Source organism: Leuresthes tenuis, unplaced genomic scaffold (genome assembly GCF_036924035.1).
Source record: "Leuresthes tenuis unplaced genomic scaffold, fLeuTen1.0.hap1 SCAF_10, whole genome shotgun sequence".
Lineage (NCBI taxonomy): Eukaryota > Metazoa > Chordata > Actinopteri > Atheriniformes > Atherinopsidae > Leuresthes > Leuresthes tenuis.
The window spans coordinates 33,723,730-33,743,075 of record NW_027325364.1 but is presented as its reverse complement, the minus strand read 5'-3'; the positions used below and the strand labels follow the sequence as shown (position 1 = coordinate 33,743,075).

General features: G+C 43.2%; 1 protein-coding gene across 6 annotated transcripts in view; it reads left to right on the top strand.

Annotated features, from left to right (window-relative positions):
• The window catches only part of adgrb1a (adhesion G protein-coupled receptor B1a), a 178,074-nt gene that overhangs the window by 85,286 nt on the left and 73,442 nt on the right, over nucleotides 1-19,346 (top strand). For 4 of the 6 annotated variants that reach the window (XM_072394966.1, XM_072394967.1, XM_072394963.1 and 1 more), the window contains exons 4-14: nucleotides 1,874-2,032; nucleotides 2,740-2,844; nucleotides 7,122-7,289; nucleotides 7,584-7,748; nucleotides 8,019-8,183; nucleotides 8,521-8,685; nucleotides 8,829-8,930; nucleotides 9,031-9,137; nucleotides 9,524-9,718; nucleotides 10,251-10,319; nucleotides 14,019-14,127. In XM_072394966.1, coding sequence (XP_072251067.1) covers nucleotides 1,874-2,032; nucleotides 2,740-2,844; nucleotides 7,122-7,289; nucleotides 7,584-7,748; nucleotides 8,019-8,183; nucleotides 8,521-8,685; nucleotides 8,829-8,930; nucleotides 9,031-9,137; nucleotides 9,524-9,718; nucleotides 10,251-10,319; nucleotides 14,019-14,127 — 1,509 coding nt within the window. The remainder of the gene's footprint in view (nucleotides 1-1,873; nucleotides 2,033-2,739; nucleotides 2,845-7,121; nucleotides 7,290-7,583; nucleotides 7,749-8,018; nucleotides 8,184-8,520; nucleotides 8,686-8,828; nucleotides 8,931-9,030; nucleotides 9,138-9,523; nucleotides 9,719-10,250; nucleotides 10,320-14,018; nucleotides 14,128-19,346) is intronic. The other 2 variants (XM_072394968.1, XM_072394964.1) reach the window with 1 other exon arrangement.

Sequence of the window (19,346 nt, the reverse complement as noted above, 5' to 3'; positions counted from 1 at the left end):
TTACCCTATCTGCCTACCTGTAAGCCGCTTTGGATAAAAGCGTCTGCTAAATGCATAAACACATAAAAGAACAGTTTTCTCCACTGTGTGCATGTGTTCAATAAGGTTTCTGCTTCTTCTTCTTGCATCAAGGCCTCAGGTAAATCTTGTGTCATATTAAGATAAGATAACAAAAGTCCTTTGTTAGTCTCATAGTGGGGATACTCCCAGTGTTACAGCAGCAAGGACAGTAAGACAGAACAAATTGGCATATACAGTATTCTATGTTTATGAATGTACAGAGATTGCATTGTAGTGGTTATAGAAAAAACCCATATACAATATTGAATCAATCACTTTGTAGGATTTGTAGCAGGAAGAGACAGATATATTAATGAAACACATCATGCCAGTTTTATTGCAATGCTCCTGATAGTGCTGACCATTTTAAGTGCTTCTCAGTACAGTTCATAGTACAGTTAATACACATGTGCCAATGCATAGTCTTTTCACGCAGTACTTTTCTTTATCATACCCGCAGTGATGAGTGCATCGGGGGCAATATGGCGTTCAGTATTTTACTGAAGGACTGCTGAAGCTGGGGATCTAACACGGACTGTCCCCCTCCTAACCCACGAATATTGCACACTTAGGTTTATCTTTAACTGTGTGGGTTAGAAAACTCAACTGGATTGGAGTAACGGCTCATAATTATCATACCACATAGCTAGAATCTGTTGCTCTTACAAGTATAAATTAAGCTTTACATGTTACATTAGCTGACAGCTGGTCACTTTCTTTCTCTTTCCCTCTGTTCTATCATCTTCAAGCCCTGGCATCTGTGTCTGTATCTCTGAGTTCAACTCAGTTTGAACCTAATCACTTTATTACTTTATTTTTGTACATAATCAATGTGATATGTTCTGCAGGTACTTAAAAATCAGAATACACAATGAATAATTAAATGCAAATTATATGTGCAAATTGGGTTTGATCATTTAAAATAGACAAGTGATTTAATTACTGAGAGAAGTGGACACTGTCTTAAAATTTGCACTTATTTCACTGCACTCTGCCTCTTACAGTCTATAGTGTTTGACTCATTGTGCTGACACACAGCAGCAGAGGAACTGTGCATGTGTGTGAGCATGTGTGACTCTTTTGACTGAATCAAGTGCTCTCCACAGTGCCCTCTCTCATCCCAGCCTCAACCCAAAGGAAATTGATTTGTGAGTAATTAAAACCGAGTGTGTCTGGATGCGGGCCAACTTCATGTTCTATTCATGCAGATTAATACATATTTGTCGTTGCCTGTGGGAGCATAAAGGCATCTGTCTGTGCCATTAAACATTTATGAGCATGCAGGACACAGAGAGAGAGAAAGACATTCAGCAGCACTTCACCCAGTCCTCCTATCAGCACACATCTTAATGGAGTGCATTAAATCAGAATGGCCAAACAGGGAATTTGACAATGACAATGGCATTCATAACACCTCTGTTTTTAGAGGGAAAAACGTCCCCTCAGATCCTCTTTCACTGTTAGATAGCATCAGTGTGTGATGTTCACTGCATGGTGTTCCAGGCTACTTTTCTTTGTGCTCACTCTTCTTGTCTTATCCCCTGTTCATCTGCTGTGATGACAGCATTAATGCTTTTCTGAAAAAACACCAGATCATTTATATGTGAGTAATAGTTTGAAAACTAGTATTTGAACATAATGGTATAATAGATGGCTACAGTTCATCCTTTTTGTTTTTAGCTTTGGTGGACGACTGTGTAACAGTGTCTAAAATTTTCTGATTTCTCCTTGTAAGGTTGCCTCCTAAAAAACAACTAATGCTTAGCTTCAAGGTTGACTTTAACTGTGTGTTTGTGTTTGTGTGTGTCTCCAGGTGGCTGGAGTGTGTGGGGCCAGTGGGCACAGTGCAGCAGCGAGTGTGGAGGTGGGATCCAAACCCGGGCTCGGACCTGTCAGTCACCTCCAGACGAGTCGTTTCTCTGTGAGGGTGTAGTGGAGGAGGGCCGGCCCTGCAACTCACAGTCGTGCACAAGTAAGCTGTTCATTTCTCTGCACATCCAAGTCCTTCCCTGAGGGTTTCTCTTTTTAGGTCTGCAGTTAAAGATGTATATGTGGGGTGTTTAAAGTGTGTTTTTAAAACAGTTTTTCTTTATCTGAAAATCTCATTCATCTGCTTGTGTATCCATTCTCTATAATACAGTGTGTTGGCTTAAGGAGTGCATGTTGGAAAGGGGACTTTGATCGATGAAAAATAAGTGACACGGTCAACCTTTTTCATGACCATGCATCCACTATATCTCAAAATCATTTCACCCACAAAAGGCTGAAGCAAATCACCTTTCTCTTAAAGCTGTTTACCGAGACGTGTGGGTGCTTTCAGAAAAAACTTCAAGCTTTCTTCATTTGTGCAGAACTAGTGGTGGATGTCAATGTCCCACAGCAGATAGCCGTAACTGAAGCTGTGATGGGTTGATTCGTATTTTCCTAGTTAGTCATGCCATCGGATTATTTGAAGAATCTGTTAAACAACATTATGCAACAGCTGAAATAAAACAGAGTACTGCACACATGAACAGCACATAAACACCAACAGCACAACACAAGTCCCAAGTTTGGCTGATGCTGTTCTGGGTGACCAATCACGTCACGGTTGTGCCCTAAATATAAGCCGAAAGTGAACAAACGCAGGTTGCTAACCCCCGCCCCTCCTCCCCCCGGCCTTGCCTCACCCTCCTTTAGGCAAAGGTCGCCATCTCTCCCGCAGCCAATCCCTTCGCTCTGTGGACAGCCGCAAGCGTGATGATGCAGACAAGCCCCGCAGTGGACAGAAGAGCACTCAAACAGGTAAGACAACGGGACGCAGAGGGATCCCATGCATCAGTCACTTTGGCAGCTTGGGTGACCACCACACCTGTAAAACACACAGATATGACTCATAAAATGTACACATCTATCAAAATCTCCCATAGCAGTGCCTTGTCCACAGTGGACGACTTCCAACATGAACCCTGACTGAACATAGTAAAATTGCATTTTATTTGAGGCTATAAAAGACCACTATTCCCTGTCTGTACAATACTATAACAATCCGAATCCTTCCACTCTGTTAAAGTGATACTGCGCCTGAAAACAGGAGCAGCATCCAAAGAAATAGTTCAGCACGTATGCTTATTCATGTCCATATCAAGATTTAGATGAGAAGATTAATTTTTGTCTCATTATGTATGTGGTCGGATGACATGTGTGGGATAGCTGAACGTAGACGTAGGAGTAATTTACACTTACTGACAGACATGTAAGGTTACATGCCGCCATTCCGACATCCCACCAGTCCGACATGGGCCTCAAATTGTCGGAATGGCAGCATTTAATTTTCTATCAAATGAAACACTTTTTTCCCCCTATGGTCGGAATGACGTATGTTTTATCTTTTAAACATGCTGCCTTTCTGACAATTCCTTTAATAGCCTAGTAAAGCCTTTTTTTTTTTTTAGAGGAACTCCACAACCTCACAAACCAACTTTAATGATCTATTATCAAAATCCCCTGAAATTTCAAATATCAAAATACAGGTATCACAGCGGTGTCCCCCCCCCCCCCCCCCCTTTGTGGCTCAATTGTTGAAAAATGCATGCCAAAGTGCCCTCTTGGGACCCAAAGCGTGTGCTAAAGTGCCCCCTCTGGAGCCAAAATGTGTGCTAAAGTGCCCTCTACAGTGGTGAGGACACGCTATATGTGCCCTTTTTTTTTTCTTTCCGCCCCTGACCTTTAAACTTTTAACTTTTGTGCTCGCCACTGGTCAGTGACCTGTCACAACAGCCACCTGGAGCGGAGTTCTTCACAGAGCCCATGCATCTTTTGCACACTGGCATCATATGTGACATTAATAACTGCAATTACAAACATCAATGACAACACTCCAGTTCAGGCTGCTCTCACCCACAGTTCATATGAAAATGTACCAAAAGTTCTGCACAGATTTTCATGCATAATCCTACGAATAGCCATCAACACGAGCGACCAGTGCACCTGCACAGAGCCTGAAGTCAGGGCTGACGTGCCTTTTATTCACAGAGGAAAAGAAACATTTTAAAATGGTTTCGACATTATAATACATTGTCCAAAGTGAAAATTTTACTTTTTATTTTTACAATCTTCCTTCAGGGAATGTATGCAAGCTTTAGTTTGTTAGTTATTAACCTGTAAAGTTTATTTTTGTTTCGAACGTTGCTATGGTGGTTACTAAGGACGCTACTATCCCTGTAGCTTCCGTAAACGTCACGTTAATCACCATAGGCTGCTTTTTTGTTTGTTTCTTTGTTTTAATTTGCTTTTTTTCCAGCTTCGCTGCTGAGACATACTATAAAGGAAATACACGCAGGCAGCGGAGACATAAGTTTGTTTTGGACAAAGTAAACATGGATAAATAAATCAAAACAGAGAAAAATGGTCAAGGGATAAAAGAGAAGAAAAATTATCATTAAATAGGTGCTCCATAGCTACACACACCACACACTCGTAGCAGTTCTATTTTGAGCTAAACTAACACAGTTTGGACAGGGTGGAGCCAATAAAATGGAGAAAATAAAATGAGACCCAGGCTGGCTGAATTTACTGCAAGATCCAAATGTTAAGAAACACTAAGTGTACAGAAATCCCTTCATTATCTTCACATCATCGCTAATAAACAACATTTGGAAAGCAATGTATGCAAAAGTTAAAACTATATGTCCAGATACGTATTGGCACTACAATATACTGAAGTCTTGGTCATCTAGGACCATGCTGTCAGTCTGGGGAACGGGATACAGTAGGTATAATTGGCCATATTAGGTCATTAGAAAATATAATATGAAACTCACTGTAAATTATCGGGATTGGTCTGACAGTCTGACAGTCTGACAGTGTATAAAGCAAACGTCAGTATTTTGAACACATGTGGCCACTAACTACCCCTTAAAACATGTTTGAATTATTTCATCCAGCTTGGTCTTAATAAGGTTCTGACAAAGCACACCTCAAAGGGCTTTGCCTTGGAGCAAGATGAAAATTAAACTGGTGTAGGACAAAAGTGAAGACATCATTGGAAAGGTCTTGACCTAGGGAGCAACATATGTCAGTATGAAAACTGTGGGCAGCTCCTGCTCCTCAGAGGTGACCTTTCAACCTTGAACCTGAGAAACTTTTGAAGGCTCACAGAGCAGCAACAAAACGGGTTACAGACCAGTTGTAAACAGCTTTGGGAAGCTCTTGACCTATACTACCATCACCTGTGGGACACCTGTAGTGGGCGCCACTAAGTAGGGTCAAAATCCAGAAAAAACGGGATTTCCCGAAGATCAAATCTGACCAAACGGATGTGCTTCCCAACCACAAAACCTTTAGTAAGTCTGAAAGTTTCCTGGCAACAATTTCACACATTAGAGGAAACATATTCGAACTACAAAACATATGGTGCTGCCCGCCACTGTGTACGGCAATTTAGTACAAATTGTAGTTTTTATATCGTGCTTCCAGGTTAGGGTCAGGGTTGCGAAACTGAAAAAGTATAACCCTAACATGTACGTTTATGTCGTGAGAAAAGCTACGTTATGAAAACATAAAAATATGCTAATTCCTGCCACTTAGTTTCACCGACGGAAAGGGGCGTGTTCAATAGCCGAAATGAATGGAAGCCATTTTTCACTGCAGAGAACTGCGCATGCGCACTGGTTGCTTGTGTCATTGGATATTCGTAGGATAATGCATGAAAATCTGTACATAACTTTTCGTATGTTTCTATACAAACCCTTTCATGAGAATATGTTGTCCAGTTACATACCTGAAAATTCCAGCGAGAACATGTCATCTGGTCAACGACGCCGGAACGTCTTACGCTTTATGGCCCTGCCCCCCACGCAAGGTTCCACCAGTCGCACATCACCATATGCCATTAGGCCAGGATCCGAAGTTATGTTCAGCCTCAATGATATCAATCGAGGGGCTTCACGGTGGTCACAAGTACACACAAAAAATTCCACACACTCAGCTTCTGATGAACATTTCTCAACCTTAATTGACAAATGATCAGTTTTACATTTCTGATGATCTAAAGTGCTTGTTAAGCCTTAAAGCTAAACGAGGCATATATCCTCCTCACTCCAGTTGCGTAGTCCACATACAAACAAGTGAATGGTTTCTATCTTCTCATCTTTGTCTTTTGGATAATGCTCATGAAAAGAAATCTTCGAAGTTGTTGAGCTTTTTCCTTGTGAAGGCTGCTGTGAACAGTTTGTGGTCAACTCAAATTCATTCATTCACTCATCATGATATTTGCTCACAACAACTTTTGGCATTATTAGCTTCTGTAACAAATATAAACTGAAATTACCATAGCTATTGGTCTTTGGGAAAAAAAGATTAGAAACCTACCTATCAAGGTTGGGTGGGGTGTAAATGTTCCATCAAAGACGGACTTTGAGTGAGTATCACTTTAATTTCATTATCAGTTCCCAACTTCCTGTTTAGTTTTCCTCTCCTTCCTACCCCAACTGCGACTGCCCAGTTGTCTCTTATTGGTCTGCTGAGTCATCAAATCAACAGTCACTGCCCGTGAAAAAATGACTGGCATATCCTACGCTAGTGCATTTACTTCCCCTGGAAGTCAATGCAAAGGATATGACATTATAGTCTCACAAATAACGAAAGACAAGCAGACTGAAAGCTTAGGTCCATTTCAGGTGCCGCCTCCCTTCAAGGGGACAATATATAATGATTGACATAGAGGGGTGGCCTCTATCTACTTTTCCACAGAGGAGACCATTTACAGTGTAAGATATAGATCTTTGAACAAGTCCCTGCCTTAACTTTTTAAGTGACCAGCCTGCAGTCCATGTAGCAGCCACATTTAAAGCAACCTTTGGAACACAACAGCTCCATCCTTCTTTTAGAAAATATTAGATTTTTGATGAAGGTGGCCCCTGAAATGTGGCACAGTTAGAATGTTCAGTGCCCTTTATTCAACCACGACCCTTCTCCTTTTTGGCCACAGAGGCTGCATCCTGCATGATAATTAGTTTGGCCCTTTCCATTCCTTTTCCTCCTCTTTCTCCCCCATCCTTTACCTATCCCTTCTTCCTCAGAAGACTCAGTTTCAGGTGAGGAGTGGTCAGCCTGGAGTGTGTGTTCTGCCACATGTGGGGAGGGCTGGCAGAGTCGCACTCGTTTCTGTGTGTCCTCCTCCTACAGCACCCAGTGTAGTGGGCCACTGAGAGAGCAGAGACCTTGCAACAACTCTGCTGTTTGTCCAGGTAAGCCCCACCCCCAGTCATCCCCTTCTGCCTTCTACCAGCGCTCGCCAAGCCTTCTGCCATATCCTACTAACCCATGCAAGAACCCCTTGACTCAACTCTACAAACAGACTTGTTCCTGGGATAATTTCTGCCCTTTCCTTGGAGCAAAAAATGTTCCTACAGTTTACTCCACATATCAGAACAAGATTTCAGAGATCATGCACTCAGTTTCTTCATGAATCTATTTCATGTTGTTTTGGTGCATTTGTGTTTGTCTCACTATAAGTCATACCTTAGCTGCTCTGATTGCAGTGCATGGCACATGGGACGAGTGGTCACCGTGGAGTTTGTGTTCATCTACCTGTGGCCGAGGTTACAGGTCTCGAACACGGACCTGTACACCTCCACAGTTTGGAGGAGATCCCTGTGAAGGTCCAGAGAAACAGACCAAGTTCTGCAACATAGCTGTCTGTCCAGGTGAGGATCACACAAAAAGCCATAGAAAAACAAATGTCCTTTTTGCCTTTTTTTTAACCTAACCTAATCTTTTTTTCTTCTATATTCTTTTCTTCTTCATAAATAAATATACGTATGTATCTATGTGACTTTGTACAAGCTTGTTTTCTCGAGGAATAGTGAATGGTTAAAACTAGCCAATCAATGTATACTCCATTCACTAGCCCTTGAAGTTGTAGTCATAATACAACTACAGATGACTTGTTTGTGTGTTGCTGTGGTTGGCCTCAGTGGATGGAGTCTGGAATGAGTGGTCCAGCTGGAGCTCTTGCTCTGCTACTTGTTCCAATGGGACCATGCAGAGAACGAGGGAGTGTAACGGTCCCTCGTACGGAGGCTCTGAATGCAGAGGAGAGTGGCTGGAGACGGTCGACTGCTTCCTCGGGGAGTGTCCGGGTACGAGAGCTGAATATATGTTTTAGAAGAATGTGTTCTGATCTTTCAAACGGCTGTCTCAGATCTCATGTCTATTTTAGACCTGAAATAAAACTGTGTTATCAGTTGCAGCTGTTTCCTCCATTACTCTTTCATAATATTGGTACAGAACTTTAAACTGTTTTATATTGGTTTACATCACGAAGGTTTTCCCATATTTCAAACATTTGTTTTGATTGAGTTCAGAACTGTATTCTAATTTGTGGATCAACTACACTAAAGAACATAACATGGTAGGGTATGTATGCAACGTTTACATTTTTCAAATTTCCTACTCATGCTGAATTCATTCTCTCAGTGGATGGCAAGTGGCAGCCGTGGTCCTTGTGGTCTGGTTGCTCTAAAACTTGTGGAGGAGGGACCCAACAGAGAAACAGGGTTTGTTATGGGCCCTTTTTTGGAGGACAGCTTTGTCCTGGAGAACGTGAAGAAGTCCGCAGCTGTAATGAAAAGAGATGTCCAGGTCAGTGAATGAGAAACAGTTTGTTTAATCAGCAAGTCGAGCATCACTCTTTCAAACATGCTGTAGACATATTATTCACCCATATTATAACACATGTTCATGTGACAAAATGATAGCAGTCAGTTCTACTTCTCTGTAAACAGAACCTCATGAAATATGTGGCGAGGACAATTTCTCTAACGTTGTATGGAAGATGACTCCCGCTGGAGATACAGCAGCAGTACGTTGTCCTCCCAACGCCATGGGTGAGCTGGCATGCTTCATGCAAGAGGGTCCCATTAAGGTTAGTAATGGTGATACAACCCTCAGTGCCTCTGTGACCTTGTTGTGTGTGCCCCCACATAGGACTTATCCTGCGTCGCTGCACCTTGGATGAGGAGGGCATTGCCTACTGGGAAAACCCCACCTATATGAAATGCGTTTCCAACGACTATCGCAGTATACAGACTTTAGTGAGTAGAAACATTTATTTGTCACCTATCGGCAAAAGGGTTCCTGGTTACAATCTCAGCTGGGTTCTGTCAGTGTGGAGTTTGCATGTTCTCTCTGCACGTCTCTGGGTACTCCGGCTTCAGCCCACAATCTAAAAACATATATTTCAGATTAAATGGTGATCAGTCAGAGGTGTATGAATGTGCATGGTTGTTTGTCTGTAGTGTAGTGTACCTCTCACCTGACAGTAGCTGGCATAGACTCTAAACCGTATCATGTTAAAGCTTGCTGGTATGTTGCACTGCAACATAAAGCCAACTAAACAAGACACCAAAGTCTTAATCATTAACAATGGTCTTGGAGAGATGTTCCAAAAAGAAGTAACAGGAGCCATTTTCTCCATCAGACTCGAGAACATTTGTCTAAAGCACAACGGGGCCTTGTGGGAGATGGAGTTTCAGAAGTGATGACCAAGCTGAGGGTCACATCCAGTGATGGGACCAGCTACAGTGGCGATCTGCTGGCCATCTTGGATGTGCTGAAAAACATGACAGAGATCTTCAGGAGGGCATACTACAGCCCCAGCAGTGCAGACATGAGGGTAACGTAAAATATGGGTTCACAAATAGTTTGGTGCTGTTTGTTGTGCTGTTAGGAGTTTGTTATAGGTGGGCCAGAAAAAAAATTATCTGAACGATACAACAATAATTTGGGCTGATTTTGAAACTTAAGTTTTCCATATTAACTAAGAAAAATGTATTCTCATGTTATTCTACATTTCTGGCAAATGTATATCTGTGCAGTTTTTGGATTCAACACTTTACATAATGACATTTGATACAGATCACAGCATTCTTTAAGAGTAACTTAAGGGTTTTTAAGGCTAGGTCCAGATGCATGTATGTGTTAATGTGATAGGAATTTGGACTTAATGTATGGAATGAATAATTGTTGTGTGAATGTGTATACAAATGTGTGAATGTTGCTTGTATTGTGGAGCTGTTTGAGCAGTGAACAAGATCATAAAAGTGCTATAGAATTAAAGCTCATGTACTATCCTGTAAATACCATATCTCCCAACTTTACTTAAAAGAAGTATGACTGGATATGAAATATTTTATCTTTAATTTCAGAATTTTGTGCATTCAGTCAGCAATCTGTTGATGGAAGAGAACAGAGAAAGATGGGAAGAAGCACAACTGGTTTGTATCACCTTCTCTTTCCAAAACGGTCACCTTTTCTGTCATTTCATCTTCTGTTAAACTTTGTGTGCAATAATAGAAACCCTGAAGCTGATGAGTGAGCACTGTGACAAAGACACAGGTGGACAAACAGCCCACCTGTGTCTTTTCAGACAGACAGTGGTAAAAGGAAGGACAGATGAGGAGACAGAAATAGCTGTAGCTAATGAGTAACCAAGTCAAGAGAAACACCCACTCCTCCATCTGCTGCAGCCTTCCATTTGTGCATTTCTGTCTGTGCCTCCAGACAGCCATCCAGAGTCCGCCTCCTCTCAGGAGTGTCAGCATGCAGGTAGAAGAGCAGTGCTAATTAAACCAACCAGCTCTCCTCAAAGCACTTAAAATGCCCAGAAACACTTTGTGCTCAAGATGATTATTCCTCCAGCATGGCCTGATTTCAGAGAGGAGGCACAGTTATTACAGTTCTTATTGTTCCTATCACTAATATTGCTGCTGTGGCAGCTCAGTTCAGCAGTGAGCTTTTTCTTTTTCTTTCGTAACCAGGATCACTTTGACCATAATATATAATGACAGCTGGTTCACCACTGTCCAATATTTTTAGCTATAATGTTTTTGAATTGGTATGTTCATGTTTCCCAAGCACATACAGTCTGTCCTTCCTTTCTCTAAGCCAACATTAATTGCTACTTACAGTGACTTGAAAGTTGGGTTTATTGCAGTGGGCCACATGCTGACATCTAATATGATTGAGAATGAAAAAAACAACACATTTGATCAAAAAGCTAAGCTTTCAGCTGTGAGGGCATTATCAGGGCCAAAGATATCTGTGACAGTTACAGTAAGCCATTCATTTCAGCCGTGTGCAGTCTGCCACATGCTGATATTGAATTTTTAGGCTTCAACTTGTAGCAGAGAAAACTTGTGCATGATGTCCCTGCAAAATATTTATTTCTTTGGCAAAACAGAAATGGCATAATGATAACAAATAATTTAAAGTCAAAATTACGTTGCCTTTGTGAGAAGATGTTTATGTTTATGCATTTAGCAGACGCTTTTATCCAAAGTGACTTACAAATCAAGATATAACAAGCTATACAAAAAGCTAACAATAAACTACATAGAAGGAACCCACTAGTCCGACTCCTTCAGAGGTGACAGATAGGGTGCAGGCATAGAAGGAAGTGCAGAAAGATAAAGTGCAAAGATAGAGGGGGTAGAGAAAAGTACAGGGTAAGTGCTGGGATAGGAGATGCTCTCTGAAGAGCTGGGTTTTCAAGAGCTTCTTGAAGATAGACAGGGACGAACCTGTTCTGGAAGATGAATTGTTTGGTTATCTTTTGCTAAATTTGGCATATTTCAGGTCTGTGCCACTTATTTTTCTGTATGACATACGGAGCAGCTTGGCAGTGGGAAGAAAATATCTTCAAAAGTTACTTTGGAAAATGGTCAGCAGTAATTTACAGCTGACAATATAGATTCAAGATGTTTATTTTTCATATACACAATTTCAGACAGAGGGGTTATTATTGGGTAATGAAAAGCTTACTTTGTGACTTCTCAACCTAAAGAACTATGCTAAAAGAGAAGAGATCAGATTTATTGTCATGCATACGCACGAAATTTGTCCTCCGCTTTTAACCCATCCAGGTTAGCACCTGTTGACATGCACATGCACAGGGTCACACACTCATAGAGACAGATGCCATACACTGGAGCGGTGGGCAGCCATTCACAGCGCCTGGGGAGCATGGGGGTACGGTGCCTTGCTCTAAGGTACCTCAGCCGTGACAAGGAGGTGAACTGCCACCCCTCCAGCTGACAGTTCACCAATCATTTTAATCAGTGAGAGTGGGGATCGAACCGCCAACCTTCAGATTATTGGACGACCCACTCTCACCACTGAGCCCAAAGACTATACAAAAAAAGAAAAAAAAAAATAGAATATAAAATATAAAGTGCAAAATATGCAACAAAAGATCAGTGTGCAAATGTCATGTGCAAAAATTGCAAATATTGCAGGTAGATTCAGGAGCCTGATGGCCTGAGGATAAAAACTGTTTGGCAGGCTGGTAGTCCTGGCTTTCACATTCCTGTAGCGTCTGCCAGATGTTAGGAGTGTGAACAGTTTGTGTTGTGGATGGGCGTGGTCCCTGACAATGTTTTGTGCCCTTTATGTGACCCGAGGGTTGTAGGTGTGCTGTAGTGAAGGAAGGCAGCTCCACAGATGGAATGTGCCATTTTAATGACACGCAGGAGAGCCTTTCTGTCCTGGATTGTGCAGTTCCCACACCACACTGTGATGGAGTTTGTCAGGATGCTCTGCACTGTGCTGAGGAGTTTGGTGGACAGTCCAAATTTCCTCAGCTCCCTCCCTCAGACTCAGAAGAGTCTCGGTTGAGCCTTCCTTATGATCTGCTGTCTGTTTTGTCTCCAGGTGAAATCCTCGCTGGCGTGAGTGCAGAGGAATTTGAAGGTTTTATCCCTCTCCGCCTGTGTCCCGTTGATGTGTAGCAGGGCGTGCTGGTCACTCTTACTTGGGTCGATAATCATCTCCTTGCTCTTCTCAGCATTTAAGGAGAGATTATTTTCCCGGCACCAGGAGACCAGCTGAGCTTCCTCCTCCCTGTAGGCTGTCTCTTGTCCACCAGTGATCAACCCAATGTTGTTAGCAAACTTGATGATGGAGATGTTGCTCTGGGAAGAGGGTGTACAGGAGTGGACTGAGCACACAGCCTTTGGGGGTCCCTGTGCTCACTGTGCTGAAGCTGGATGTTCTGGTACCACCTCTAACAGCCTGGGGTCTGTTTGTGAGAAAGTCCAGGCCTAGAAGCAGAGGGAGGATGTCAGTCCAAAGGTAGAGAGCTTTTCAGTCAGTCTGCTGGGGATGACGGTGTGGAATGCAGAACTGTAGTAGGATGGAGAGGGGGAATGTCTATGAAGACCTCTGCCAGCTCTGAGGAGGAGGCCCTCAAAGCACAGCCGGGGCCTGTCAGGGCCTGCTGTTTTTCAGGGGTTAGTCCTCCTAAAGACCTTGCTCACCTCAGTTAAGGTCACAGTGGGTGAAGAGCTCTGTGCTGCCTCTGCTGGTAGAATCCCTCTGTGTTGGTTGGTGTTGAAGCGAGCATAGAACTCATTCAGCTCATCTGGTGATGCGTTGTGGTTGGCTGTGACTCTGCTGTTCCTCTGCTGGAAACTGAATGTGTTGCAGGCCCTGCCACATGCATCGGGAGTCTGAGATGTTGCAGTATCCATCCAGCTTCAGTCGGTACTGCCTCTTTTAAATGACAACTTTTGAGCTGAAGCCGTTTTAAATGACAACGTTTGAGCTGAAGCCGTTGAGTGTGACATTTGTTTTTCTGAGGCCGGTCATTGTGAAACGTTTTTTTATGAAGCCTTTTGGTGCGAGTGTGACACCTTTTCATCTTAGGTATGACGCTGAATACTGATCCTGAGGATGTCCTAAAATGTACACCGTATGATCAACATCTTTATTAATTCATTGGAAGACATCTAAAACACATATGGCACATGTGTTTTTTTGACTTGACATTTTTAAAAAGTCTTAATATTTCATAAAGCTCAAACAAACACAATCTATGTATGTTGCTCATAGCAATTTTAAACAATAGTTCCCAATAGTCACCTCAAATTCATAATTCTTTTCTTTCATTCTGCTCTCATGTGTCTCTGTTTTCTCAGCTGGGGCCCAACATCAAAGAACTGTTCCGTCTGGTGGAGGACTTTGTGGATGTCATCGGTCTGAGGATGAAAGATTTTCAAGACATGTATGAAGTCACCGATAATCTAGGTCAGCCTTATCTCCATCTAGGAGATTTGTCTGTTTATCAAATAACTTTTCTTCTCTCTTCTTTTATTTGACTGAAGACAATCTCACAACAATGATCCTCAACAGTGAGAAAAGGGGAAGTTGATTTGAAATCAGCTCCAGTGTTACATCCTTATGTTCGGAATATTAGTGACAAATTAATTCACAATTTGTTTGGCACTTTTTCTTTCTTTCCAGGCCATCTGGAGACATCAGTATAGAATATTTTATTGCAACCCCATCGAGGAAAAAAAAAAGTTTGGGAATGACGGGAATCAAGTTACCAAGAATCAATAATGTGTGGGAAGTGATAACATCGCTGTGGATCAGAATATGAACAAAAACCTCCACAAAGGGCTCCTAGCACATGGGAAGCATGAATAACTTAACATTTTTTTAGTCTTAGGATTAATTGTACAGTGCCTTGCAGTCTGTTGTAGTTAAGCAGTGTCAACATTTGTAAAATAGACTTCATTCAACTGATTAAAAACCACAGCTTTGATGAATTCACAAAATGCTGACATTTAGTAAGTTGTTGTGCTGTTAATGCTGTTTCATCATATATGTCTGAGTAATTTGTGGCCATAACATAAATCATTTTTAAGTTGGAGATCATAAAAAAATCGTCTGGACCTTACCAGGTTCCAGAATTAGGTAAGTACAACTTCAGATGAACAGCAACACATGACACACTGTGTTATTATTTACTGAGCAAAAACTAAGGTAGAAGCAGTGTGTAAAAAAACTAAGTGAACCCTTACTGCTTCTACACGAATTAAGAGGATAAGAAGCAGCCAGGAGCTGCAGATCAATGCTCTGATTAACTGATCATCAGTCAGTGTGAGCAGCTCTATAAAAGCAGAAGTTCTGTCAGTTTGCTGCTCTGCAGCATTCAGGTGTGTTTTAACACGATGCCAAGGAGGAAAGACATCAGCAATGAGCTTAGAGAAGCAGCTGTTGCTGCCATCAATCTGGGAAGGGTTATAAGGCCATTTCCAAACTATCTGGAGTCCATCATTCTACAGAGAGAAAGATTATTCACAAGTGGAAAACATTCAGGACAGCTGTCAATCTTCCCAGGAGTGGACGTCCCAGCAAGTTCACCCCAAGGGGAAGAATGCAATGCTCAGAGAAACTACAAACTCCTTTGGACAGACCAGACCAAAGTGGAGATGTTTGGTCCTAATGCACAGCAGCACCTTTGGAGGAAACCAAACACAGTGTATCAGCACAAACACCTCATACCAGCTGTCAAGCACGGTGGTGGAGGGCTGATGATCTGGGCTTGTTCTGCAGCCACAGGACCTGGGCACCTTGCAGTCATTGAGTCCACCATGAATTCCTCTGGATACCAAAGTATTCTAGGGTCAAATGTGAGGCCATCTGTCCCACAGCTAAAGCTGGGCTGAAACTGGCTCATCAACAGGACAAAGATCCCAAACACAGCAGCAGATCTACAGCAGAATGTGTGAAAAAGAAAAGAATCAAGGTGTTGCAATGGTCCAGTCAGAGTCCAGACCTCAGCCTGACTGAAATGTTGTGGTGGGACCTTAAGAGAGCTGTGCAGAAACCAATGCTGCAAACCTCAATGAGCTGAAGCAACGCTGGACAGAAGAGTGGGCCAAGATTCCTCCACAACCATGAGAGAGACTGATAAAGTCACACAGGAAACCATTACTGCAGCTCACTGCTGCTGAAGCTGCCGCTGAAGCTGCTGCTGAAGAAGCTGCCGCTGAAGAAGCTGCTGCTGAAGAAGCTGCTGCTGCTGAAGAAGCTGCTGAAGAAGCTGCTGCCGCTGAAGCTGCTGCTGAAGAAGCTGCTGCTGCTGAAGCTGCTGCTGAAGAAGCTGCTGCTGCTGAAGCTGCTGCTGAAGAAGCTGCTGCTGCTGAAGCTGCTGCTGCTGAAGAAGCTGCTGCTGAAGCTGCTGCTGCTGAATAAGCTGCTGCTGAAGAAGCCGCTGCTGAAGAAGCTGCTGCTGAATAAGCTGCTGCTGAAGAAGCTGCTGCTGAAGAAGCTGCTGCTGCTGAAGCTGCTGCTGAAGAAGCCGCTGAAGAAGCTGCTGCTAAAGAAGCTGCTGAAGAAGCTGCTGCTGCTGAAGCTGCTGCTGCTGAAGCTGCTGCTGAAGAAGCTGCTGAAGAAGCTGCTGCTGCTGAAGCTGCTGCTGAAGAAGCTGCTGCTGCTGAAGCTGCTGCTGAATAAGCTGCTACTGAAGAAGCTGCTGCTGAAGAAGCTGCTGCTGCTGAAGCTGCTGCTGAATAAGCTGCTACTGAAGAAGCTGCTGCTGCTGAAGCTGCTGCTGAAGAAGCTGCTGCTGCTGAAGCTGCTGCTGAAGAAGCTGCTGCTGCTGAAGCTGCTACTGCTGAAGCTGCTGCTGAAGCTGCTGCTGCTGAAGCTGCTGCTGCTGAAGCTGCTGCTGCTGAAGCTGCTGCTGAAGCTGCTGCTGAAGAAGCTGCTGCTGCTGAAGCTGCTGCTGAAGAAGCTGCTGCTGAAGCTGCTGCTGCTGAAGCTGCTGCTGAAGCTGCTGCTGAAGAAGCTGCTGAAGAAGCTGCTGCTGCTGAAGAAGCTGCTGAAAAAGATGCTGCTGCTGAAGAAGCTGCTGCTGAAGAAGCTGCTGCTGCTGAAGCTGCTGCTGCTGAAGCTGCTGCTGCTGAAGCTGCTGCTGCTGAAGCTGCTGCTGCTGAAGAAGCTGCTGCTGAAGAAGCTGCTGCTGAAGAAGCTGCTGCTGCTGAAGAAGCTGCTGCTGAAGAAGCTGCTGCTGAAGAAGCTGCTGCTGAAGCTGCTGAAGAAGCTGCTGAAGAAGCTGCTGCTGCTGAAGAAGCTGCTGCTGAAGCTGCTGCTGCTGAAGCTGCTGGATCATGGACGGGATTCGGTTTTTCACACACTGTGTTCAGTCATAGTTTTGGCTCAATAACTGAAGACTGAATTTGTGGTATTTACATTTACCTAGTGGGGGCAAGATATTTATAAGGAGTCATTTAAAGGAAAAAATATATATCAATTTTCAGTAGGTTTACAGCTAGAGTAAATGAGTTAACTTGGTAACCTTTTGATTGATAAATAGATTTATGAATAAATTCATTAATGAAGTGAATGTAGGTGTAGTCATCCACCTATCAAAAGGTTGGTGTTTCGATTTGCAGCTAAATGAACAATGTGTTGAAACTTGGGTAAAACGCTGAACCCTACTTTGTCTGTGACACCTCCAGGAGTGAGTGAATGTTTGAGACTGAGACAAAGCAGTGCGTAGCCTGGAACACTGTACAAAGTGTGTGAATGTTTGAGACTGAGACAAAGCAGTACGTAGCCTGGAACACTGTACAAAGTGTCTGAATGTTTGAGACTGAGACAAAGCAGTACGTAGCCTGGAACACTGTACAAAGTGAGTGAATGTTTGAGACTGAGACAAAGCAGTGCGTAGCCTGGAACACTGTACAAAGTGTGTGAATGTTTGAGACTGAGACAAAGCAGTACGTAGCCTGGAACACTGTACAAAGTGAGTGAATGTTTGAGACTGAGACAAAGCAGTACGTAGCCTGGAACACTGTACAAAGTGAGTGAATGTTTGAGACTGAGACAAAGCAGTGCATAGCCTGGAACACTGTACAAAGTGAGTGAATGTTTGAGACTGAGACAAAGCAGTGCGTAGCCTGGAACACTGTACAAAGTGTGTGAATGTTTGAGACTGAGACAAAGCAGTGCGTAGCCTGGAACACTGTACAAAGTGTGTGAATGTTTGAGACTGAGACAAAGCAGTACGTAGCCTGGAACACTGTACAAAGTGTGTGAATGTTTGAGACTGAGACAAAGCAGTGCGTAGCCTGGAACACTGTACAAAGTGAGTGAATGTTTGAGACTGAGACAAAGCAGTTCGTAGCCTGGAACACTGTACAAAGTGTGTGAATGTTTGAGACTGAGACAAAGCAGTGCGTAGCCTGGAACACTGTACAAAGTGTGTGAATGTTTGAGACTGAGACAAAGCAGTGCGTAGCCTGGAACACTGTACAAAGTGTGTGAATGTTTGAGACTGAGACAAAGTAGTGCTTAGCCTGGAACACTGTACAAAGTGTGTGAATGTTTGAGACTGAGACAAAGCAGTGCGTAGCCTGGAACACTGTACAAAGTGTGTGAATGTTTGAGACTGAGACAAAGCAGTTCGTAGCCTGGAACACTGTACAAAGTGTGTGAATGTTTGAGACTGAGACAAAGCAGTGCGTAGCCTGGAACACTGTACAAAGTGTGTGAATGTTTGAGACTGAGACAAAGCAGTGCGTAGCCTGGAACACTGTACAAAGTGTGTGAATGTTTGAGACTGAGACAAAGCAGTGCGTAGCCTGGAACACTGTACAAAGTGTGTGAATGTTTGATACTGAGACAAAGCAGTGCGTAGCCTGGAACACTGTACAAAGTGTGTGAATGTTTGAGACTGAGACAAAGCAGTGCGTAGCCTGGAACACTGTACAAAGTGTGTGAATGTTTGAGACTGAGACAAAGCAGTGCGTAGCCTGGAATACTGTACAAAGTGTGTGAATGTTTGAGACTGAGACAAAGCAGTGCGTAGCCTGGAACACTGTACAAAGTGTGTGAATGTTTGAGACTGAGACAAAGCAGTGCGTAGCCTGGAACACTGTACAAAGTGTGTGAATGTTTGAGACTGAGACAAAGCAGTGCGTAGCCTGGAACACTGTACAAAGTGTGTGAATGTTTGATACTGAGACAAAGCAGTGCGTAGCCTGGAACACTGTACAAAGTGTGTGAATGTTTGAGACTGAAACAAAGCAGTGCGTAGCCTGGAACACTGTACAAAGTGTGTGAATGTTTGATACTGAGACAAAGCAGTGCGTAGCCTGGAACACTGTACAAAGTGTGTGAATGTTTGAGACTGAGACAAAGCAGTGCGTAGCCTGGAACACTGTACAAAGTGTGTGAATGTTTGAGACTGAGACAAAGCAGTGCGTAGCCTGGAACACTGTACAGAGTGAATGTTTGAGACTGAGACAAAGCAGTTCGTAGCCTGGAACACTGTACAAAGTGTGTGAATGTTTGAGACTGAGACAAAGCAGTAAGTAGCCTGGAACACTGTACAAAGTGTGTGAATGTTTGAGACTGAGACAAAGCAGTAAGTAGCCTGGAACACTGTACAAAGTGTGTGAATGTTTGAGACTGAGACAAAGCAGTGCGTAGCCTGGAACACTGTACAAAGT